Consider the following 25,186-nt stretch of genomic DNA (forward strand, 5'->3'; position numbering starts at 1 on the left):
GATGCTATTTGAAAGTGCTGCTGGGTGATTCAGTCCTGCTTGCTTCCAAGTAGGGTTAAAAATCTGTAAGAATCACATTTTGCCCCTACCCACTCTGCTTTTGGCCCCAGGCACAGATGGAATGCCCCTCCCCCCAGGCCTTTCTCAGATTGGAATTCAGGCCTTGGACTGAGCTGCATGATAAGTGAGCTGCAGGGCCAGCCCTACCATTAGGCACAGTGAGACAACTCCCTGAGGCAGCAGATGCTGGGGGTCAGCAGCAGGAGCCACCCTGGCTATTCCTCCTCAGCGCCCTCCCCCGCCATTCCCCACTGTTGGGGGACAGAGCTGTGTGGGCCATGTAGCCTACCCTATGCTAGCCTGTTGCCCTCAAGTGTGATAGAGGACAATTTCCCATTGCCTCTACTGAATTCATCCACCAGTTCAGTTAGCTCCCATAATTGGAATGGGAAGGTGCCATCTTGTCTTGTGCCTCAGGCAGCAAAATATCTTGGGCCAGCCCTGGAGAGCTATATGACAATGCCCCCTGAACTCAGGGCCTCAGAACCAGGATCAGCACCTGGCAACCATAGACAGCTAACTGATCACTCCAAGCAGTGTGAGGGAGCTAGCTCTAGTCACCCTTTTAACATCCCACAATGCCCCTGACCTAGCATCACTCTGGGGCATGTGGGAAATTAAAAGTGTGACATTTAAGTTTAGCTACCCAGAACTGCTAAGAAAGAAGTGTAAAAGCTTTAAAATGCTTGGATCACTAGTGGACAACTTTGAGTGGTCTGGCAATCACTTTCTATAATCTATAGATAATTCTATAATTTCTATGGCTTAGACACAGAATTATTCTAAACAGCATCTCAAGTCTGGTGAGAGTCATATTGCCATGAAAGAAATGCATGGGTCAGTTTGGATGTTCACAAGTAGAAAAATTCACCATAGCACAACCTTGAACATGTGAAGTAGTGTGAAAGTCTTATGAGAAGCAGTGTGAAAGGCTTCTAGCTCCTATCCAATGGTAGGGAATTTTTCCATGATCCTGTGGGGTGGGGACACCTGTCTTTGGACAGAGTGCAAAACAGCTACCACATTACAAATCCTCTTGAAATCAGGTGCATGGAGCTTGAACTTGAAACACAGATTGTATCCTGAAACTGAGACAGGACATTTCATGTTCATTTCAGAAATCAATGTTCACTGTGTGAAGCTGTGGCCAGGGACAGTAACTCACTCACACACAAACACCTGAAGCTCAAATTTTCTCCACTGGGTTGAACTGCAGTTAACTGTGATATTAGTAATGACATTAACTGCTGCTAGAGTGGTTCAGAAACTTTAAGAAGTGTTCTGTGAATATTAGTTCTCAAAATTTTTTCCTTTTTCCTTCTTTTTTTTACAACCAGATCTAGAGATGTCAGAGAATTCTTCCACAGTGCATTTGGCCCCCCGAAATCCATGGCGGAACGAAGCCCCCTCCCCTCCCCCCACCCCACGAAAGGCCCGCGAAACGGGACACCTACCTGCTGCTGTTCGCGCTGCTTTGCGAATAGTGGCCGCGGCCGCCATTCACTTCATCATTATAGCCGTGATAGTCTATGTAAATACTTACGTAGCCTATCACGGCTAACGCAGGGACACCATTTGCATCCCAGTGGAAGCCGTGATAAGCTACGTAAATACTTACGCAGCCTATCACGGCCAAAAAAAAAAGGGAACGCAAATGGCGGCGGCTACAGCAGCCGCCATTTGTGCCCCTCTCTTTTGCTGTAATAGGCTACATAAATATTTACATAGGCTATCACGGCCCCCCCGCCAAAAAAGGGAACGCAAATGGCGGCCACCGTAGCCGCTGCCATTTGCGTTCACTGTTGTTGGGTTTTTTGCCATGATAGGCTACGTAAATATTTACATAGCCTATCATGGCAAAATACAGGGACGCAAATGGTGGCGGCTACAGCAGCTGCCATTTGCATCCCTGTGCAGGCTGCCCAGCGGCCGGATGTCCGGCTGCGGGCGGCCCCGGCCGGCAGCTCCACGGAATCGCTGTGGAGTGGAGCCGGCCGGAGAGAATTTCGGGGGGAGGGACGAAGCGCCTTCCCTCCACCACGAATGTCACCCTTCGATAGGGTTGGCGGAGAATTTCTCCCCGAAACTTCGGGGGGCCGAGCGCCAACATGTTCGGCCCCCCGAAGAAGTTTCGGGGAGAAATTCTCCGCCCCCGCCCCGCCCCGCCCCCCGCATTCCTTATTTGGTCGCTGTAGTCTATGTAAAGATTACATAGACTACGGCGAAAATAAGGGCAACGCTATTTGCGTTGCCCTTATTTTCGCTGTAGTCTACGTAAAGATTTACGTAGACTACAGCGACCAAATAAGGAATGCGAATGGCGGCTCCCTATGGGGGCCGCCATTTGTGTATGCGTTTTTTTTTTTTTTAAGTCACCCATGATAGGCTACGTGACGATTTACGTAGCCTATCACGGCTGACTTTGCAGATCTAGCTGTGATAGGCTACGTTAATCGTCACGTAGCCTATCACGGGGGTGTTTGTTTTTTTTTTTACTTTTTATTTCGCGGCCGGGCGAGGCGAGGCGCCTCCTCCCCGGCCTGAATTTTGGCCGGGCGAGGCGGGAAGCCTCCCCCCCGGCCTGAATTTCGGCCGGGCGAGGCGGGAAGCCTCCCCCTCACAGCCTGAACTTCGGGGGGAGAGCAGCGAAGCGCCTCCCCCCACCGCAAAAAGCTGCGAGACCAGGTAAGTGACTTTCGTGCACCACTACCCTTCGAAAAGGTAAGCGACTTTCGTACCTCCCTAACCAGATCTTAACCACATGTATTTGGAAGTTCAATCCCATTGATTTGCTTCTAAATAAGCATGCTTCAAATTCAGTCTTAAAATAGGAGATATGGAAATGTTATTTTGAGTAGTGGAGCATTGACTAGGAACTGGAATCTTCAAGAACCACCGGTTGGGAACAACAACAAAACAGGTTCCCATCCACTCCAGCGAATATGAAGTCTTGCGATTGAGTCAGGAATTCCATATTCATGATCTATATTCTGGGAAATAAAGCCATCACATGATGAAAGTGACCAATAATCAGTGCGGGATAAATAAATGACTTGTGCTCTCTGCCCTACATTCAGAAGAGGGGAGGGGGAGAGAAGCATTCCCCCATTACTTAGAAGTGTCTTTTCAACAAACTATCAAGTCTCAACAAACTATCAAATTACTTATGGGACTCTTAGCTCTCCAGCTCTCTTAGCATTATTGGGAACAAATGTTTGTACCACAATCGAAACCTGCTCTCTCCAATTAAAAAATGTATTGCTAGTTTCACTGTTTGAAAAACGAGTTGACGGAGCAAAATGAGCAAGTCAGGTGAAAATCTCAGAACATTACTGTCAAAATTTCCACACACAAAATGGAAAGAAAGAAGCAGTAATAGGTATGTATAGAAGAGTCAGTATTGTAACATACCAGAGGGCAGTTTAGCCAAAGTAGCTATAAGAAATTACTGCCCAATTGCTTCCTTAGGAGCAATACGCACCAGACTTGTTCAGTCTTTTGTGAAAGGGCCTTCTGAGAACATGTCCCCTAGATACCCATGTGAGCACTGGTGATCAGGCAACACATGATCTGATCAGGTGTATGTGCATAGGGCTTCCTCCACAGGAAGGAAAACTATGGTCAACCAGGGTTCATGTTCCAATGGAAGGGGCCCTACATCCATACTTCTGTACACACACAGGTGCCCATCAGTCTGACACTAATCATGCTTCAGCCAACATACTCTAGGAGACAGGGCTAAATGGGTGCATTCTATGAAGCCCCTTCACACATTTAGGACCCAGGGCTACAGAACAGCTGAACAGGGCTACCATGTATACTGTGTGGTGTTTTGGGGTGGTGAAGCCTCCAGCATTGATTGGCTGAGCAAATAGGGTGCCAATGGAATGCTCTGTTCCTCACTTTGCAGCCCAACTGGAAAGGCAACATGGCTGAGACTGAAGACTTGACACAGGGGCAAGCTGAAGACTGAAAAGGAGGGGCAGATTTAGGGTCAAACAACAGCTTATTCATAGAATCACAGAGTGGAGGGGCATCTAGTCCATCCAGCAGATAGATGTCTAGCCTCTGCTTGAAGACCTCCAGTGAGGGAAAGCCTCCTCCTCCTCTAGGTAATTGGTTTCATTGTCAAATGGCGCATACCATTAAGAAGTTTCTTCTAATGTTCAACCAAAATCTACCCTCCTGTAATTTACACCTGAGTTAGTCCTGCCCTCTGAGGGCAACAGAGAATAAGTCTTTGCTGTCTTCTATGCGACAGCCCATCAGCGAATTGAAGAGTAATATCATATCCCTCCCACCTCATTTTTCTGTGCCCTGGGCTACCAGCACTGTGCAGTTGGGCCTGCAAGCCACCATCTTAAGTTGTCCCACAATTCTCCTAACGTAGCCTTGCTTTGAGACAGTTTGAGGAATTTAAAATGGTGGCTTGTTGCTGCTCACCACTACCTGCATCTGGGGCTCCAACAACATAGGAGGGGCCCTGCCTGAGGGCACTTTTCCTGAGGGCTGCCTCAGCCCCGAACCAAATTATGGTCAGTGAGCTTCCACTGCAGGTCACCTGCTAAAATGAATGATTTTGGCACTTGAGGCAGAACATCCCACAAGCACCTCTCTTTCTCCCTGGCAGTAAAATTACAACAAATTAAATAACAAGCTATTTGCTGCCCCTACATGGCACCACAAATCGGCTCTCTGAGGCAGCTGCCTCATTCTGCCTAATGGTAGGGCCGACCCTGCTAGATGCAGAACTTTCATGTATCTCCCCACTCCCCCTGCCCCTCCAGGGTGGCAGAACGGACCTGTCTCTGTTCAGGATTAAGAAGGAACATTTCAGTCCAGCAAATAATATTGAGCCCTTTTCTTTTATGTACCTTGTTCACAACATTTCAGTTAGACATGTGTGTTCTTATATTGCCATTTTAAACTCCACCATGGAATCCAGCAATATCTCTGCCCAGACTGACTGTGTAAGACACCTGGGAGGAACAGAAGCTTTAAAGGCTTCAGTGCAATCCCAATATGGTAAATATTTATTATTTCTTACAGCACCTTGAGGATTCTTAAGCCTTTAATATGCAAAAGCCTGTGTGGTATACCGGTTAGAGTGTTGGACGGGAGATCCAGGTTCTAGTCCCTCCTCGGCTATGAAGCTCATTGGGTGACTTTGGGCAAGTCATTGTCTCTCAGCCTAACCTACCTCACAGGGTTGGTGTGAGGATAAAAGGAGAAGGAAGACCATGTCAGTTGCCTTGGGTTCTTTGCAAGAGGAAAAGGGCAGAATACAAATACAATACATACATACATTAATAAATACGTAAATATATAAACTTCCATAGCTCTCTAATATATCAACTCATGCAAGCCAGCAGGGTTGCTAACTCACCTTCTGACATGGATCCTGTGACTTGAATAGGTGCTTAATGTCCAGAAGGTTTGCAGTGTCCACCCCCCCCACCCCCAATCATTCGTTCTCCATGCCAGGAACAGCTTCACCAGCTACATTTCTGCATGCTTACATAATTGAGAAGTTCTGCTTTGATCAAGGAGATTTCAAAAGCATGTTGAAGAATGGAAAAATAAACCAAAAATAAAAAGAGAGTTACTTAACTACTTTCACAGAGCTGAAAGACTGCCATGAAGGTGATGAACAAAATATTCCTACACTTAATTGCACTGAGTTTATATCAGGATTACCATCTCCTCTCACCGCTGGCATAAACTTTGTGTCTTTCATAGCAGCGTGACAGGTAGAAATCCAATAAATGCAGCTTCCCCACCCCCAATAGTGAGTAGCAGTGATGGGGTGTGTGAGAGCTGTTCCACTGAATTTCTGCCCATTGTGGGACTATTTGAGGTACGAAGTTTGTGGTGCCAAGGGGGAGGAGCAACATTCAAATTCTAGGAAGCAGATATTGCTTAAATATTATGTAGTTGCTCATTTAAACAAATGGGTTTAAGGTAGATGAAAATTTTCCATTTTAGGTTTTTAAAGAGCTGAGTAGATAAACTTCTGTCAAGAATGAGTTATCTATATAGGCCTCCTCAGATTAGGGGGTTGGTTTAGACTACAATAGATATCTTCCAGGTTCTAGCACTTTGATTCTATTATTCCTGTTACTACACAAAAAGAGAGGCTAAGTTTTCCATTAGCCACCTTTTCATGACAATTTCAGTATAAATAGGACAGGAAAAAAATTTCAGAGCAAGTCACCTCTGCTCCTAAATTTCATGTGTGACACTGACAAATTGGAGCATATGCCACATGTCTAGAGAAAAGCAACCAGAATGGTGAGCATCCTGGAAACCAAGTCCTATGAGGAACAGTTGAAAGAGCTGGGCATGTTTAGCCTGGAGAGAAGAGAAGATTAAGGGGAGACATGATAGCAGCCTACAAATATCTGAACGGGTGTCATGCAGTAGATGGAGCAGAGTTGTTCTCTGTTGCTCTAGAGGACAGGACTTTAACCAATGGTTGGAAGTTGCAGGGAAGTAAATTTCAGCTAAATGTTAGGAGAAACTTCTTCAAGGTCCCGTCTAATTTCATATTACTATCCCTTCACTTCCCGATAATGATTGCTAAAAAGAAAGAAAGAGATTTTCCTTCTTCAAGTCCAAATTCTTACTGCAAACTGCTGCATACACTCCAATCCAATCTCAGCCAATTAGAACTTGGTCACATGCATACCTCAGTTACTTCCAGATTGGATTGGATTCTTGGGATGCACCCTTCATGGGTCTCCTTTTGAAGAGACTCTGGAAATGTCAGATGGTCCAGAAGGAAGCAGAAAGGATGCTAGTGAATGCTCACTCATGGGAGTGAATTGCAGCCCATTTTTAACAGCTGCGTTGGTTGCTGATTCATTTCGGGGCACAACTCAAAGTGTCAAAGTTATTACTTTTGAAGCCCTAAATGGCTCAGGCCAGGACACCTAAGGGCCTGTCTCCTCCCAAACCAAGCTGCCCCTAGGAGACTTCAGAGGAGTCTCCTGTTCATGTCCCAATGGTGACCAAGGCACAGCTGATTTGGGTGTGGGAATGGACCTTCTCTGTGGTCACATCAAGACTGTGGAGTTCCCTACATTGGGAGGTCCATTCAGCCCCACCTGGCTAAGACTCTTCTATTCTGGGAGGCATTTGACCTGCCAGATAGAGAATTATTTTGTGACTGATCCTTCTTTTTAAAAAATTGGTTTTATCTGGGGCACTGATCTCTGTATTTACTGCTCTTTGCTGTCCTGAAAACTTGGATTTCAGGGCAGCCTATCAGCTATCAGATTTAGGGCTATCAGTGTGGACTGTCTTGAGGCAATATGTGGTTTTGCCAAAAACTATAAGGTTGGTGGGAAAAGATGAAGTTCTCATCAATGATAAAGTGAAAACATTGAGAGTGTCAATAATCATGTAGACAGGGGTGATCTGGTAGACAATGTTTACTTGGACTTCCAAAAGGCTTTTGACAAAGCCCCTCACCAAAGACCCCTGAGCAAACTTAGCAGTCATGGAATAAGAGGACAGGACCTCTTATGGATCAGTAACTGGCTAAAGAACAGAAAGCAGAGAGTAGGAATAAATGGTAAATTCTCCCAATGGAGAACAGTGGCATCCCACAGGGATCTGTAATAGGACCAATGCTTTTCAACCTGTTCATAAATGATCTGGGATTAGGAGTGAGCAGTGAAGTGGCCAAGTTTGCCAATGACAACAAATTTAGGGTGGTTAAAACAAAAAAGGATTGTGACGAGCTCCAAAGGATCTCTCCAAACTGGGAGAATGGGCATCCAAATGGCAAATGCGGTTCAATGTAAGCAAGTGTAAAGTGATGCATGTTGGGGCAAAATATCCCAACATCAAGTATAGCCTGATGAGATCTCAGGTGGTGGTGACTGGCCAGGAAAGAGATCTTGGGGTTGTGGTGGACAGTTTGGTCAAATGTCAACCCAGTGTGCAGCCACTGTAAAAAACGTAAACTCCTTGTTAGGCATAATTAGAAAAGGAATGGAGAATAAAACTGCCAATATCATACTGCCCCTATATGAATCTATGGTGCGACCACACTTGGAATTCTGTGTACAGTTCCGGTCACCACACCTAAAAAAAGGCATTGTATAGCTGGAAGAAGTGCAGAAAAGGGCAACTAAAATGATCAAGGGGCTGAAGCATCTCCCCTATGAGAGAAGGTTCCAACATCTAGGACTGTTTAACCTGCAAAAAAAGGAAGGTAAGGGGAGACATGATAGAGGTCTACAAAATTATGCATGGTGTGGAGAACATAGATAGGGAGACATTTTTCTCCCTCTCTCAAAATACTAGAACCCAGGGTCATCCTATGAAGCTGATTGGTGGGAGATTCAGGACAGATAAAAGGGAGTACTTCTTCACACAGCACATAGGTAAACTATGGAATTCGCTACCACAGGATGTAGTGATGGCCACTAAATTGGATGGCTTTAAAAGGGGGTTGGACAAATTCCTGGAGGAAAAGCTTAGCAAAGGCTACTAGTCTTGATGGCTATGTACTACCTCCAGTACCAGAGGCAGTGAGCCTATGTACACCAGTTGCTGGGGAACATGGGTGGGAGAGTGCTGTTGTGCTCATGCCCTGCTTGTGGGTTCCCGGTCGACAGCTAGTTGGCCACTGTGTGAACAGAATGCTGGTCTAGATGGACCCTTGGTCTGGTCCAGCAGGGCTCTTCTTATGATCATCCATTTCCAACAGAGCTGCATGTGGTGCTGTGCTATTGTGCCCCCCCCATTTATTTCTTGTTATTTTGCAGGAAACAAGGGGATTGTGCATTTTTAAAATAGATTGGCGAGTGGAAATAAATTGTGGATTATGGATTGCAGTGTAAATGGAAAGAGTTGCAATTACTTTTTTTTTAAAGGCATGATGGTGGGAGAGTGTTGCAAACATATTTTAATAAGGCTTGGTGGTGAGAGAGGGAGTTGCAAGCACCTTTAAAAAAAAAAGAGGCTTGCCGCTGAGGGATTGAGTAGCAAACACTTCCTTAAAAAAAAAAAAAGGCTTTCTGATAAGATAGAGTTGCAATTTTTAAAAAGGCATGCTGGACACACAGAGCGAGTTGCATTTAAACAAAGAAGGGAAGAAAGAATGAAAGGCAGGCAGGCAGGCTTGCTTGACTGAGAAAGAGTTGCATTTTTTAAGGCTTGCCGGGGGCGGGGGTGGGAGAATGCCCTTTCCAAATTTCATGCTTTTCCAAAGTCTTTTGCATCAAGTCCTGCGCTGCACCACCATGTAATGTATTGAGAAACTGCTCGGGCACATGACCTTGGCTCTGCCTCTACTGACCCACCTTCTGCCCCATCAGGCCGATTGACCATCAACTGCCACTGGTGTAACTATGTGCCATGTGAAGACATACTTCCTTTTACCTTTTCTGAATATCCCACCCTACGCATCTTGGGGTACTGGCTATCTCACTGAAGGTCTGATGTGGGAGCAAAAGACTTTGGCTGCCTATTGGGAGCGTTTAAGTTGTGTGCCTCCACCTATGGTTAACCCGTGCATGTGTAAACAGGCGCATATATTTAAAAAATGCCAATAAGCTTCTAGCGACCTCCTTCCAAAGGCAACCAAATCTGAGTGCTACATCCCAATAACTTCTCACCACTTGGACAGCCACCAACCTGGAATCCTCTAAATAGGGTGGACTACAACTACTATCATCCCCAGCCATCAGCAATGCTGGCTGGAGGTGCTGGGAGTTGTAGGCCAGCACATTTGGAGGGCACCAGGTTGGTGAAGGCCAGTGTAACAATATTAATTGCTTAAATAAATACATAAATAAATAAAATGTTTTAATTGGCTCTGTGATTTTATTGTTTTGTTTTTAAACAAGTGTTGTAAGCCATTGCAAATAACAATTACAATAATAATACCCCCCCTTTTTAAGCTGCAGTCCTTCCACTTTCTTGTATGTAGTTGAAACAACAGAGAGTCTTGTGGTTCCTTAAAGATCCAACAAATTGATTATGACACAAGCTTTTGTCAACTAGAGTCCATTTCATCAATTTTGTTGACTAGAGTCCATTCCACCAATTGCGTGGAGCAATCGATTTCATTAAGTCAATAGGCCTTGCTTCAAAGGAAGGCTAACAAATTTTTTCATTCTTTTTTTTTAAGTCAGCAGCCAACTCCAGCCTACATAAGCAGGAGAAACATTTCCTGGCATGAAAATAATGCAATGGGGAAAAGACTGACCAGCTTGATTTGGGTGCAAACTGCTGTTTAAAGGCACTGGAGCAGAGCTGATCATTTCTTGGCACAGCTATGCAGAGACAGGGAAACCTACGCTTGTTGATTTTCTGCCGGTCATAAAGTTGCACCTTTGTATCTTTGTATGTGTATCTTTGTATGTGCTTTGTATGTCTTTGTATGTGCGAAAATGTGCATTTTGCAAATGCACATATTCTCATGTGTGAATGTGCATTTTTATGAAGGTTCCTATTTGTGTGTGCGCAAAAATATGCACATTTGCAAAAATGCACATTTTCGTGTGTGCACAAATATGTGCATTTTTGCAATCACCATTTTATTTCTCAAAAAATGGTGACCATGAAGCTTGACGAGGCCACTGGGGTGAGTGCAGGCGATTTGCCGATCGCGGGCAAGGGGTGAACAAGAGCTCGGCGAGCGGGGCTCAGCGGTGCAGGAAGGGGTGGTTCCACTGGATTCCCGGACTGAATTGGGCACCCGCATCATCCCTAGATGCCACCATCTGTCCGCCAAGTCTGGAGAAAAAGCGTATGGAGCAGCCTTCCCCAACCTGGTGCCCTCCAGGTATTTTAGACTAAAACTCCCAGCATTCCTAACCACTGGCCATGCTGGCTGGGGCTGATGGGAGTGGACATCCAAAACATCTGGAGGACACCAGTTGGGGAAGGCTGGTATGGAAAGTAGAGTGGCCAGATACAAAAGATGACAGGACTCCTGAACTTTTTACAGCTGTGTAGAAAAAAAATAATTTCTCCACCTGCTGAAATTCCCTCTTCTGAGCTATTATTAAAGGTGCAGGAGTTCAGTCTTCCTCTACATCTGGCTACCCTAAAAGATCCATTCTCAATTATACTTTAATTGTTTTAGGGCACAGCGGCCATAGAACTGACCAGAGAGAAGGTGACCCTGGATTTAATTCCAAGTGTTGCCACCCAGGACCTAGTGTGAGATTTAAGTGTTGTTGAGACAACTGAAAACAGTTGAACCAATTGAAACCAGTGACCACAGTGCTATCAGATTCAATATATATTTAAGAGGGAAATTGCCAAGGAAATCCAGTCATATTTGACTTCAAAGGAGGAAACTTCTCTAAACTGAGGGAACTGGTAAAAAGGAAGCTGAAAAGTGGAGTCAGGAGAGTTAAATCCCTTTAAAATGCTTGGAGATAAATCAAAGCCACAATAATAGAAGCTCAGCTAGAATGTATACTACAAGTTAGGAAAAGTCAAAGGTAGCACCATGTCCAAGAGGTCACTAGCAAAAGCACTAGCAAAAGCAAAAGTCACTAGCAAGGACCTGGTGACCTCTTGGACATGGAAGCTATTAGAGAAAAGAAGCCTTCTTTCAGAAAATGGAAGTCTTACCCAAATGAGAACAAAAGGGAGCACAAACTTTTGCAAAAGAGATGAAAACACACAATAAGAGATGCAAAAAAAAAAACACCCACTTTGAGGATCACTAGCAACTTCAAGGCCAATAATAAATAATTCTTTAAATATAGTAGAAGAGGAAACCACCTAGGGAGGCAGTTGGAACACTGGATAACAATAGAGTTAAAGGAGTAGTAAAGGAGGATAAGTAGATGACAGAGCAGCTAAATGAATTCTTTTCTTCTGTCTTCACTACAGAAGATGTAGGACAGATACCTGTGCCTGAACTGACGTTTTCAGGAAGGGAGTCATGGGAACTGAGGCAAACAGTGGTGACAAAAGGTGACATTCTCAAACATATTGACAAACTAAAAGTTAGTAAGGACGCAATTCTATGGCCGCTAGTCAGTGGCTAGATGACCATAGGATTGGTCGGTTCCCAGGAACTGACTTGGAGCCTGCACTCCGAGGTCAGTTCTCAGAGAACCGGCCTGCACCCCCTCCCGCACCGCCTCATAGGCAGCACAGATCGGCACTCAGAAGAGCAGCGTGGAGTGGGGGAAATGGCGCATTCCTGGGGCAGAGTGGTCGGAAGTGCCAGAACAACACTTCCTATGTGTTGTCCAGCCTCCCCACCCAGTGCTCTGAGGTCCCGCAGCTAGACAGCAGGGCAGCGGGAGCGCAGAGGAGATGCACTCCTCACCGCTCCTCCCGCCCTGCAGTGGATAGGTGGTCGCCCCCAGGTTCAGAGGCGACCGTCGATCCCCACAGGATTGCTCTCTAAATCACCAGGTCCAGATGGCATCCATGCTAGACTTCTTTTTTTTTAAATCAATTTTTATTGTGAGTTTTAACAAAACAAAACAAACAAAACATAACGAAACCCCCCAAAGATAATAAAAATATAGCAACATATTCTAAAATCCTCAGTTTCAAATATTACAATATTCTAGGGAGAAAAAAAGAGAGAGAAAGAATAGGTTACACATAAACCTCAGTAAAAGCAGACCAGATACCCACATCTGAGTCCATTTGCAAGTTACACCTAAATGCCACTCTTTCAAATGTTGCTAGCATTGTTAAGTCTTCAATCCATTGCATTATAGGCGGCGAGCTTTGGGGCATCGCTACACCAGCCTAAAATCCTGCATTTAAAACAGGGCTTTCTGCTTCCATTTTAAAAGCAGGATCCCAACTCCCTTTTTCACATGCTTCCTTCCCCCCCACCCCCTTCCCCCTCATATCTGAGTCTTCTATTATCTTTCATTGATAATTTATATTTTACAAAATATTTTTGTTAAAATATTTACAAAATATTTTACAAAAATATGTAACATGGTACCAGAGGACTGGAGAATGGCCAATGTAATGCCAATTTTTTAAAAGGGATCTAGGGCAGATCCAGGAAATTACAGGATGTCTGGTAAGCATAATGTCCATTCTGAGTAAATTGGTTGAAAGCAAAAGGAAAAGGCTATCAATGGCTACTAATCCTAGGGTGGTAGTGGGCTCTCCCACACTGGAGGCATTCAAGACGAGGCTGAACAGCCACTTGTCAGGGATACTCTGACTTGGATTCCTGCACTGAGCAGGGGGTTGGACTCGACGGTCTTGTAGGCCCCTTCCAACCCTACTATTCTGATTCTAGTCCTTGTGGCTATATGCTACCTCCAGTATCAGAGGCAGTATGTCTATGTACACCAGTTGCTGGGGGAGATAGGCGTGGGGATGCTGTTGCATTCATGCCCTGCTTGTGGGTTTCCTGTGGGCAGCTGGTCGGCCACTAGATGGACCTTGGTCTGATCAGCATGGCACTTCTTATGTTCTTATATCCCTAGATGCAGGAGTCTGTCAGAGTCCAGGGCTAAACATTTTCCAGATGTATAATATTTTCCCTGGAATTTAGCTATGGTTAAGCAGGCATATATTAAAACCGACTCTCTATTTGTAACAGGAATTTTAATTGCATTTTTCTTAAATGTATAAGACTTACATCCTGCCTTTTGATCCAAACTCCCTCAAGGTAGTTTAGAATAATAAAATACAAGCTACACAACAATAAATCCAGACAGTTAAAAACAGCATGGGGCAAACCACCATTAAAAGGATCTTAAATACCATTAAAAGTAGGGCTGTCATCCAACTGAAGAATCTCAGGCTGCAATCCTGTGCTCATTTACCTGGGTGTAATTCCCATTGAATTAATGGGACTTACTTCTGAGTGCACATACCCAAGTCCATAAACACTGTATGAATCTGCATATATGACACAATAGATTTGAAGAAAAAGAATACCTTGTTTTTAGATGAAAAATCTACAGTACAGAAATGTATTAGGTCCAATCAGAATCTCACAAAGTTGTAAACCAGCTTTTGAGTGTGTCAACCAAAATGTGACATTTGGGTTGGTCCTAATAAAGGTATTTGTATACTGTAGATCTTGGATTTTTCCTAACGGACCAACACTGCTCCCTACAATTTTTTATTTCTAGATGGTAACTACTGTGACATATCCACGGTTTGAAAGGCATTCCCCCTTCACTTTCACACAAGATGGAATGCCTCTTCCAAGATGGTATCTCTTCCAAGATGGTACTTGTATTAAAAAATAATTACCTTTTAAAAAGTGCTGCCTGATTAACTAGAGACTTAATCAGCTGGGGACTTAATCAACTGCAAAGATTTTTAATCAATTAAAAGGATGCAGCTCTGATTTAAAACATGAGAGAACTGAGCAGACTTCTCCTGGCACCCAGCAGTACCACAGCGAAGATTCTTTTCCTAGTAGCCTCTTGCCTCACCTCAGAAGGCAGGCTAAACAGGGAAGGCATTATGATGAAGGTCTTAATTCAGGAGCCCTCCAAATGTTGTAGGACTTCAACCCTCCTCAGCCCCAGCCAACATGGCCTATTTTCAAGAATGATGGGAGTTGTAGTCCAACAGCATCTGGAGGGACACAGGTTCCGCATCGCTCTTGGGAAGGTTCAATCCTGACCTCTCTGGAAGGAAAAAGATAATGACTGAACCAAAAAACCCAAACAATGGAATGTCAGGTAGAAATTCAACAGGTGTCCCTTTCCTCCAGCATAATGATGCCATGATGAAGGATCTGCACCTATTGAATTTCTGCCTGTCATGCAGGTGTCAAGTCAAAGAGCCTCCATCGGGGAGAAAAAGTGGCAAACGTGCTAGGATCATGGCCTTATATTAGAACACTGACTCTCTCTTGTCCAAACTCAACTTATTCAAATTGCTTGTTTCTTTTGATCTTATTTACTGGGAAATATTTCCCAGGTAAAGTCTACCTTGTTTTTTGCATATGGGACAATGGTATTTGGCTTAAAGACCTTACAGGAACAATAATTTGGCTTTGTAACTCTCCTGACCACTCCCCCCCCCCCCCGCAGGGCTTTCGCTTCAAAGTCCAAAATTGTCTATGCCCTCCCCCATTCTTTTATCTTGCCTGTGTTGCAGAGAGATTATGGTGGGCAATATAAACCAGAAATGCAAGTGAAAAGGGTAATTCACTCACCCAGTGCCATACCTTTAGAGTGTAATATGCAATGCTAATCATGCTTAACTTCCATCAAGTTTCCAAGACTGATTCAAGGCAAGCAACAGAATGAGGTGGCTGAATCGACTAAACCACTTCACATTCCAGATTTTAAAAAAATATATATTTATATGTGCCCTCAAAGTGCATCGTGCTTTTCAAAAACACATACCAGGAAGGACGGAAATGGTAGGGGGGAGTAAACAGGAGAAGAACATGCATTCATTTCAGGCACACATACTTAGGTTTTGTTATAGAAGCCTAGGGGAGAGGGAGAGAGAGAACAGATCAGCCTTCCACAACCTGGTGCCCTGTAGATATTTTGGACCAACTCTCAGCATTCTTGGCCATTGGCCATGCTGTCTGGGGCTGATAGGAGTTGAGGTCCAAAACATCAGGAGGTCACCAGGTTGAGGCAGGCTGGAATAGATAGTAGGTGGGTCCCTGTGTGTTGGTGGGGGGGCGGGGGGAGGGAGGGGGGTGATCTTGAGAGAGAGAGAGAGAGAGAGAGAAGAGCTGGCCCAAGACATTTTGCTGCCTGAGGCAATGGAGAGAACACCCTCAATTCTATTTACCAGACAAGCAGCTGCATTTTATTTCTACACTGGCGACAGGACAGCATCGTCTCCACCAAACCTAGTAGCAGCAGGCTAGCTTAAGGCAGGGGTGGAGAACCTCTTTCTACCTGAGAGCTGAATTCAATTACAGGGAAGCTCTCAGGGGCCACATTCCAGGGCTGGGCGGGTCCAAAGGCAAAAGGGGAGGGGCCCAAAATACCAGCATATTTTAGCAGAAAGCTCTTACGGCCAGGAACGAAGCCTTGGGAGAGGCTTTTCAACCATTTAGAATGGGGAAAAACTGCACAAAAGCTGGGAAATCACCAAAGCATTGATGGTTGGGAGAAATGGGGTGTGGCCATCTGAGGAACCTCTGGAAGGCCAGATTTGGCCCCTGGTCCTGAGCTTCCCCCACCCCTGGCGTAGGGGGTGCAGAGCAGGTCTTGTGGCACACCTAGTTCTCCCGACACCTCACTACCGCTTCCTGCCTAACAACGATCTGTTGTCTGAGGTGGCTGCCTCACTCTGCCTAACACTAGGGCCAGCCCTGAGGAAGAGGGGGCAGAGGTGCCTTTAGCTTCACCCACTGCCAGCAGCTATCCCCTGACAAATTCCCTCTGCGGGAAAAGCTCGCCCACTCCTGCAGTATGGGGATGTGGAGGAAGGGGTTGGGCAAATGCTTCATGTAGAGGATGGCATCACACAGGTGTTCTGGGAATGAGAGGCATTTAATACATTCAGCATTTCCCAGAAACAGAACACTGGCATAGCAGTCAAAGAACTGTTGAGGTGCTAGTTTGTTTTTAATCCTGTTATAATTATCCTTTGTGGTGTGATTTATGTATAGTTAATGTGAGGGAACATTCCAGCAGTAGCAGTCGCTGCCACCACACACACACACACACACACACCCCCCTGTACTCTGAAGTGGTACAGCCTATCTTACCTCCTGTTTTGGCTGCATGGGTAAGAGACTGCCTTAGTTCTAAGCAAACATGGATTAGGAGAATCAGACTGTAAGCATCAGGTATGCTTTGGTAATCTTTAAAGCAGCCCAGACGAAAGGATAAGCTTCAGTGCCCGGCGCATCACATTAAGGGGCACACACAAGATGCTCTGGCCTCTCTTGACCATGGTATTTGGCATTCAGTTTGAGGAGCCCCAGGAACTGAACTGAAGGAATCTGGGCTTTTGTTTCAGGAACATTTCTCTGAGAGCATCAGAGCCAGCTGCAAGAGGGTGGGACACATTATCTTTTATATTTGCTCAGTGCAGCAGGCCAAGCAAACCTTAGCAATGATGTTGGTGGTTAGGGAAACTCACAATCCCATTCTGGCCCCGGGGAACATCTTTTGCTCTGCAGCATTGCAGGCTTTTTAGAAGGCTCCATCTTTTGCTCAGCAGCATTGCAGGCTTTTTAGAAGACTCAGCTGGAGTCCCGAATTTCTAGGAACTTGGGACAAAGCACAAGAGACCGCACCGCAGATGCCAAAAGGACTGTCCACGCCACAGATCAGATTTCCTTCCCCATTTGCAACTCATAACAAACATTAGTGGTATTATGCAAGCTGCAAGCCAGAAGATGGGGTCTTTCTAGAGGACTTTTCAGTTCATTGAGGATTCCAGGGGGAGGGGTTGGCTGGGAGTACAATCATGTGCAATTGTCCTTCATAGGTGACTAAGAATCCAGACGTCCTTTTCTCTCAAATAAATTCTTCTGTTGCAGGGAAGTTGCCATTTTTCTGGCACTGGGAAGCTGGTTTATACCAGGTGAGACTATTTGTCTATCTAGCTCAGTAAGATCTACTCCAGCCTTCCCCAATCTCCTGATGTTTTGGACTACAACTGCCATCATGCCCAGTCAGTGTGGCCAATGGTCAGGGATGTTGGCAGTTGTAGTTGAAAACTGGAGGGCACCTCTCCCATCATCCCTGACCATTGCCTATACTGGCTAGGACTGAGGGGAGTTGTAGTCCAACACATCTGGAGGGCACAAGGTTGGGAAAGGCTGGTTTACTTTGTGGTTGAGAATGTTACTCTGTCTCTCGCAGTTGTGACATTCATGACAAATAGAGCTGCCACCTGGTTTTTTGGCCCAGATCCTGTACCTTTTCACAACAGCTTCAACATGCACAAATAAAGCTATCAAAGCATTTGGTGCCACTTGCTGTCACTGGCAAAAAAGAGAAAAAGCTATACCTCCTTAATTTGTGCATGTTGAGGCCACCAAAGGCAGAATGGATGAACCAAGGGAAAAAAGCTGACAATTCTAGTGACCAGCTCAAGTCCCCTCATGCCAGGACTTATTTATTTTTTGTGATACTTATATATCTCTAAATATAATAAAATCCCTAATCAGTTCACGTATAAATATTAAAACCACATTTAAAATACAATATAAAAAACACAACATTAAAAACAATTCAAATTACCATAAAAGCAATACAAGGAGAAATAAGATGGAGCGGCATGATTAATTTCATTACAGCCCAGGGAAAGCCTGGGTGAACAACTGTGTTTTCAGGAGGCATTTGAAGGATGCCAAATTTTCTGCCCCACATTTTCTGGGGAGGGTTTTCCAAAGAGTGAGTGCTGCTACGGCGAAGGTGTGGCATTGAGGTACTGTGTGGTAACATTCCATTAATTTTGGAATGACCAGCAAGGCTTCCTCTGGAGATCTTAAAGGTCAGAGAGAGGGATGGAGAGAGGGAGAAATGGGAAAGCAATCTGCTAGGTATCCTGGTCAATTTCTACTTATAGAATCATAGAATAGTAGGGTTGGAAGGGACCTACAAGGCCATCGAGTCCAACCCCCTGCTCAATGCAGGAATCCAAGTCAGAGCATCCCTGACAAATGGCTGTCCAGCCTCGTCTTGAAGGCCTCCGGTGTAGGAAAGCCCACCACCTCCCCAGGTAATTGGTTCCATTGTTGTATTGCTCTGACACTCAGGAAGTTTTTCCTGATGTTCAGCCGGAATCTGGCTTCCTGTAATTTGAGCCCATTATTCCGTGTCCTGCACTTTGGGATGATCAAGAAGAGATCCTGGCCTTCTTCTCTGTGACAACCTTTCAAGTACTTGAAGAGTGCTATCATATCTCCCCTCAGTCTTCTCTTCTCAAGGCTAAACATGCCCAGTGCTTTCAGTCTCTCTTCATAGGGCTTTGTTTCCAGTCCTCTGATCATCTTTGTTGCCCTCCTCTGAACCCTCTCCAGTTTGTCTGCATCCTTCTTAAGGTGTGGTGTCCAGAACTGGCCACAGTACTCCAGATGAGGCCTAACCAGTGCTGAGTAAAGGGGAACTAGTACTTCCTGGGATTTGGAAGCTACGCTTCTATTAATGCAGCCCAAAAGAGCATTTGCCTTTTTTGCAGCCACATCACATTGTTGGCTCATATTCAGCTTGTGATAGACAACAATTCCAAGATCTTTTTTGCTTGCAATGTTGTTGAGCCACATATCCCCCATCTTGTAACTGTGCATTTAGTTTCTTTTTCCTAGGTGCAGAACTTGGCATTTATCCCTATTAAATGCCATTCTGTTGTTTTCTGCCCAGCACTCCAGTCTATCCAGATCACTTTGAATTTTGTTTCTGTCTTCCAAAGTATTAGCTGTCCCGCCCAGTTTTGTGTCATCTGCAAATTTGATCAGCATTCCCTGCACCTCCTCCTCCAAGTCATTAATACAAATGTTGAAGAGCACTGGGCCCAGGACTGAGCCCTGCGGTACCCCACTCACTACCTCTCCCCAGCTTGAGAAGGTCCCATTGATAAGCACTCTTTGAGTCCGATTCTGTAGCCAACTGTGGATCCACCGGATCGTTGTTTCATCTAGCCCACTTCGAGCTAGTTTGCTCATCAGGATATCATGGGGCACTTTGTCAAAAGCTTTGCTGAAGTTGAGGTATATGATGTCTACAGCATTCCCACGGTCTACAAGGGAGGTTACTTGATCAAAAAATACTTGAATTTTTTTAAAAAAAAACTTAAGAGGTTAACTGCACTGCACTGCACCCATACCACAGAGGGGTACTCATGAAGACTTTTAAAAAGTATGAAACACTTTTCCCTGCAACAATTCTGAGGGCCTTCTCAGTGGTGGCCCCACACCTTTGGAACTCCCTCCTGAGGGAGATACATATAGCCTTATGACTGCTGGCTTTTCTTTTCTTTTTTTAGTGACCCCCCCTAATATTTTTCATGCTTAAAAATCATTACATCCTACTTACGTGTGTGTGTGTGTGTGTGCACGCACGTGTGTGTGCGCTCCTATTTGTATGTTCATGTTTTTGTAGTATTGTGAGCTGCCTTGTGAGGGCACTGCACCCTGAAAGGTGGGTTAAAAAAATCTCCAAAAACCCTCAATAAATTCCCCATCATTTTGGGAAAGTTGTGAAGGGAGACCTTTTCAAAAAGGTGGGTTATTTGAAGAAGGTGAGTGTATCACCTCCTGACTAGAGGCAAGTACAAAGAAGATATTCCCCTCTCCTCCCACACATTGCAAGGCTATCTCCCTGTCACTAGGGCTTCTTGCTTCCATACACATCTCACATGAGCAGAATTGCACTGATTTATTAAGGTTTTTTATCCCACTTTCTATTCAAAGAAATGTTCAAGGCAACTCACAGGGGCAGCAGATAAAACACTTCCATGCCCCCTCTTTAATAAATAAATCTCCTCCTTACCTATAGAAAGCCAGCATGTCAGGGGAAAGGGTTCTAGTGTAGCCTTCTCCCCCTGGAATGCCCATATTTCTCCCCATGCGGAGTGGGGGGGAGGGGTTTCCAGAGAGCAGACATTTAAATGCACCACGCCACCTGCAACACAGAAGTGGCACCCCAGAGGCAAAGAGGAACCCCCTCCCTGGATGCGCCAGTGCGTAGCGCAGAAAGCACGTCCAAGTGCCCTCCCTGTCTCTTCTCCCTTGCACTCCTCCTTTGAACTCCGAGGGGATTGCATGCCAAGAGGCCAAACAGCAGGGTAATGTTAGGATGATGTCTCACCTGGAGATACCTCACGGAAATCCGCTTTTCTACAAGAACGTTCCTACTGCCAGGGCCCAGTTCACCTAGCCACAGCTTGATGATTGCAGCATCAGTGCTGCTTTGCATGTCAATGCAAACAAGCACAACGCTGTCCAGAGGAGTCAGTGGGTGGAGTCAGCGGGTGCATTCGGCTGCCACTCATCAAGCACTGAGCAGCCAAGGGATTCAAACAGCCTCAGGTTTCTAACCATGGAAAACTGAATCTTATTGGCCGGAGAGACAAAAACCCTCATCTGACCCTCATTTCTGAAGCTGCACCGCACATGTATGATGGGACATAACAAGCACACCAAACGGAATGCCTCCTTTAGGGAAATGCTCTGAAGCTGAACAAACACACACAGCCTGGATCAGAACAAGTCCTGATTTGCACCCGAGGGATTTAACTTCCAGGTGTCGATAGAACTGCAAAGCGTTTGGGGGGTTGATAAGTATTAGGACAGTCAAAGGATTAGCTGTTCTGACGCAGAGACAAAAAAACGAAACAAAACCCGCACACAACCCAAAGTGTGCAGGCTGCAAGAGAGCATCTATTTCCCAAAGTCTAATGGAAAGCCAACGGGGATGTTCCTGGAGAGTAACCAGTTCAGAACAAGTGGGAGTATTTCCACCACAAATCCCATCACAACCGCCCTCTTTATATATGCCACTATTAAGCTAAAGATACTAATCAGAAGAAGACCAAAACAAGTGTAAAGCCTTCCCCAAGCAGTGGCCCTCCAGATGTGCTGGACTACACCCCCATCATCTGGAGGGCCTCAGCTTAGGGAAGGCATTCTGCAAAACCATTTCCAACCTCTTTCTGCAGCAGGGGTAAGCAACAGTGTCCTCCAGATGTTTAGGACTACAAGTCCCATCAGCCCAAATCAGTATGATTCATTGTTTATTTGTGTTTCATTATTTATTTAATATATTTCTATACCACCTTTCTGAAGCCACCCAAACCAGTTTACAAAAATTGGATAATTCTCATGGCTAATGAGCAGGGGTTATGGAGATTGTAGTCCAAAATATCTGGAGGCACCAGGTTCCCTGTCCCTGCTCTGCGAAGGCTGCTGTTGTATCTACACAAGGGGCAAGATCCAGCCGAAGTGAAGCACTCTCAATTCCCACTGATGTCTATAGGCAAGAAATAAGCATGTTCTTTAACTCTCCAGTTCTTATCAATGGCACATAAGAGAAGAATCCAAAAAATATAGTCGAACAATGCTTTTATTAGAACCAACACCCCAGTGTCCCAAAATGGCAAACAAGCTTTCAAGTTCTCCAGAACACTTCAGCAGGATGGATTTCAAGCAAAGCGAAGAGGGGCGGGAGAGAGAAAAATGTTGGGAAGATGTTGTAGCCACAAGTTGTGCATAAAACAATGAAATCCTAAACACGCTCGCAGTCCAGTCCTATATGCATTTATGCAAAAGTCAGCCCCCCTTCCCTGGTGCAACCTCTTACTCAGAAGCAGATCCCACCGTGTTCAATGCAGTTTATTCTCAAGTAAATATTGCAGCCTCACTCTCAAGTATGCCTTTAAGCGCTACTGAACTTAGTGGGATTATTAGAGCCGAGTCAACGTGCCGAGATCATCAAGTTAGAAATACACTTTCCAGTTGTGACGGTACTGACTGACCTTTCATGGGTTTTGCAACCCAGTAAAGAGGCGACCGAGCTAAGGGTGTTTTACTCTTAAAGGCTACAATCTTTCCCACACGTTATATGCTTTACATCTGGGTAATAATCATCCACGGGTCAAATGGCACATAAAGAGTCGAAACAGGCTTCCAAAAATTGGAAGAGGGCCTGAATTTTAAGAAGGAAACCTTCACCAATGAAACACGGGATGGAGTTTATAACTGAGAGAAAGAGAGAGTGTAAGACAAGATCTTACCTTTTTGGGATCAGAGTAAGTCCCAAGCCCAATCACCGGGATACCGTGGCCATCACTCAGCGTCAGGCGGTGGTTTTCAGCGGTGAAATGAATCATCACGATGGAAAGGGGAACTTGATTTTTAAACTCTTATTTATTTTGCAATACTTCTGGATGCAAGAGGCTCCTCGAGAAAGAAAAGCCTTTTGTGTGATCCAACGTGCTCCGGGCTACGGCCTCTCCTATCGGTAGAGGGCGCACGAGAGCAGCGAATGAGGGCCTGCGCCCATCTGAACCTGTTGTGGGGCCGGCGAGCACTTCGCCATCCGTTAAATACAAGCCGGCGTCGGGGCCGGGTTTTGTCTCTGGATTTTGTCAGAGGAAATAATGGGCAGGACTAGCTGCCCCCGGGGCAGGCCCGGATTGCTTGGAAAGGGTTGGCCACTTGGCTCTCGGGAGGAGAGTGGCAAGACTGGAGACCCTCCACTCAGAGTTGCGCTCCTACCAGCGTCGGGGGAGGAGGGAGTGTCCCAGAGCAAATCCAGGACACACAAGGCAGCCTTTGTATCGCTGCCTTGGGGCTCTTTTCCCCAGACTGCAACCGGCCCCTGCTTGCTTATCATAGCCTGATCCTCAGCAGCGCTCAGAAATCAGCTCCTGGACTGGCGTTCAAGCCAAGTCCGTGTTGCGCCTAGGATCGGCGCTCGGAAGGCGTTTGCGCGCACGAGCTTGGGGACTGCGCCTGGTTTCCGGCTGGTGCCCTGCAGTTGCGCGGGACGGCAGCTCGCATCTTCCCAGCCAGCACGGGACTCTGCAGGGCACCGAGCTGGGAAAGGGGCCCAAGAGCCACTGACCTGGGGAGAAGCCCCATCGAACCCGAATCAATGACGTTTCAGGGGCAGAATTGATAACACCGATTCTTTTAGAAAAAGAACCGTTCGTTCCAGTTCAGATGTGCCCCCAGCAAACAACCAGGCATGCGAGAGGAAGAACAAATAGTTTTTTGGTTTTTTTTTTAAACCTGTTTGATAAATAAGGGGGGTTGCTTCAGGGCAGTCACATAATTCATTGCAAAACTGGGATCTGCTCTCCCAAGTCATCACTCTGGACAGTTCGTAGGCCCTTTGTTAATCCATTTAAATATATGCACGTTTTAAATTGCCCATTGTTTGCACCGAGACTGAGCTAAATAAGCCCAGCTGTGTAGCAAATAAAAATGTCAAGTTGATTTAAAGAGAGCCTGATGACACAACCCCACACAGCCTTTATATTCCATGGAATTGTGATATTCTGTATTAAGGGATACACTTCTGGAGTGAGGCTGGCTCTTCCTTTGTCCTTCTCTATTTGCACTCTGCCCCTTCACTCATTATTCATGACAGTATGTGTTATCTTTGCTTTCAGGAACAAATCAATTTACAGCGCAATCTTATGCATGCCTACTCAGAAGTAAGCCCCATGGAGTTGCATAGGACTTACTCCCTTCCTGGGAGTAAGGCCCACTGAACTCCACTGGGCTTACTTCTGAGTAGATATGCATAGGATTGCATTGTTAGTGCCTTACTGATGATTCTTTCACATCCCCTTCAGATCAAATTTTGTCTGTTCATTCTTTCTGCCCCAGGTTTATTTATTATGGATTTATTATAGTTTTTTTATGCCATCCTTCAATCATATTCTGAGGGCAGTTTACAAAAAGAGTAAAGCAATTAAAATGTAAATAAATACATACAGAGTTAAAAATCAGCTAGAAGACACAAGGCTGTTTCTGTTCCCAGACCAGGCCTGAACCCAGATTGGAATGGATCTAAAAAATCAGCGTCATCTAACACTGCCTGGAATTGAGTAGCTACCACATGCTCCAGCACCTTGCCCAAGAACGGCAAATTTGACACTGGCATATAATGATCAGAAACCACTTGATCTCAGCTAGGTTCTTCAGAGGTGACCTTACTTCTGCTTCCTTTAAACTAGTGGGGATCATACCCCATTACATGCTGAGCCACTCCCATCAAGACAGCCTGTATGCTGCTTTTGTAAATGTGTGCATTGCTGAGCTCAACTGAATAAAGCATTGATTTTAACCTTTAAAGCCCAAGTTACTTGGGCAATCACCTCTGTGGCTCTCTGTGCATGGAGAAAGAGAGTCTAAGGGCGCAATCCTATCGAGAGGTGGCTGCCTCCGAACTCAAAGGTGGCCACCTATCCAAAGCAGGGCAGGAGAAGCATGGAGGGGATTGTTCCCTCCATGCTTCTCCTGCCCTGCTTTTTCTGCTAGACAGCAGGTTGCAGCTGTCTAGCCGCGGGAGCACAGACCTGGTAGAGAGGCTACGCTCTCCCCGCCCCAGAATGCCCCCAGCCACGCCCCTCTTCAGCCACTCCACACTCCTCTTGTGAGCACGGAGGACAGGGCTGTTCCGTGCTGCCTCCGAGGCAGTGTGGAAGTGGGGGGAGGTCAGTTTTCTGGGAACTGACCTCAAAGCACAGGCTCCAAGGTCCATTCCCG

General features: G+C 45.6%; 1 protein-coding gene across 2 annotated transcripts in view; it reads right to left on the reverse strand.

The window, feature by feature from the left end:
• AKR1D1 (aldo-keto reductase family 1 member D1) overlaps nucleotides 1-22,983 on the reverse strand; it is a 79,663-nt gene extending 56,680 nt beyond the window's left edge. For both annotated transcript variants that reach the window (XM_084809545.1, XM_084809544.1), the window contains exon 1: nucleotides 22,702-22,983. In XM_084809545.1, the coding sequence (XP_084665671.1) occupies nucleotides 22,702-22,797 (96 nt within the window). In that variant the 5' untranslated portion in view covers nucleotides 22,798-22,983. The remainder of the gene's footprint in view (nucleotides 1-22,701) is intronic.
• Nucleotides 22,984-25,186: the final 2,203 nt, after the last annotated feature.

Source organism: Heloderma suspectum, chromosome 7 (assembly GCF_057233095.1).
Source record: "Heloderma suspectum isolate Gila_16-S chromosome 7, 16-S_ref, whole genome shotgun sequence".
Lineage (NCBI taxonomy): Eukaryota > Metazoa > Chordata > Lepidosauria > Squamata > Helodermatidae > Heloderma > Heloderma suspectum.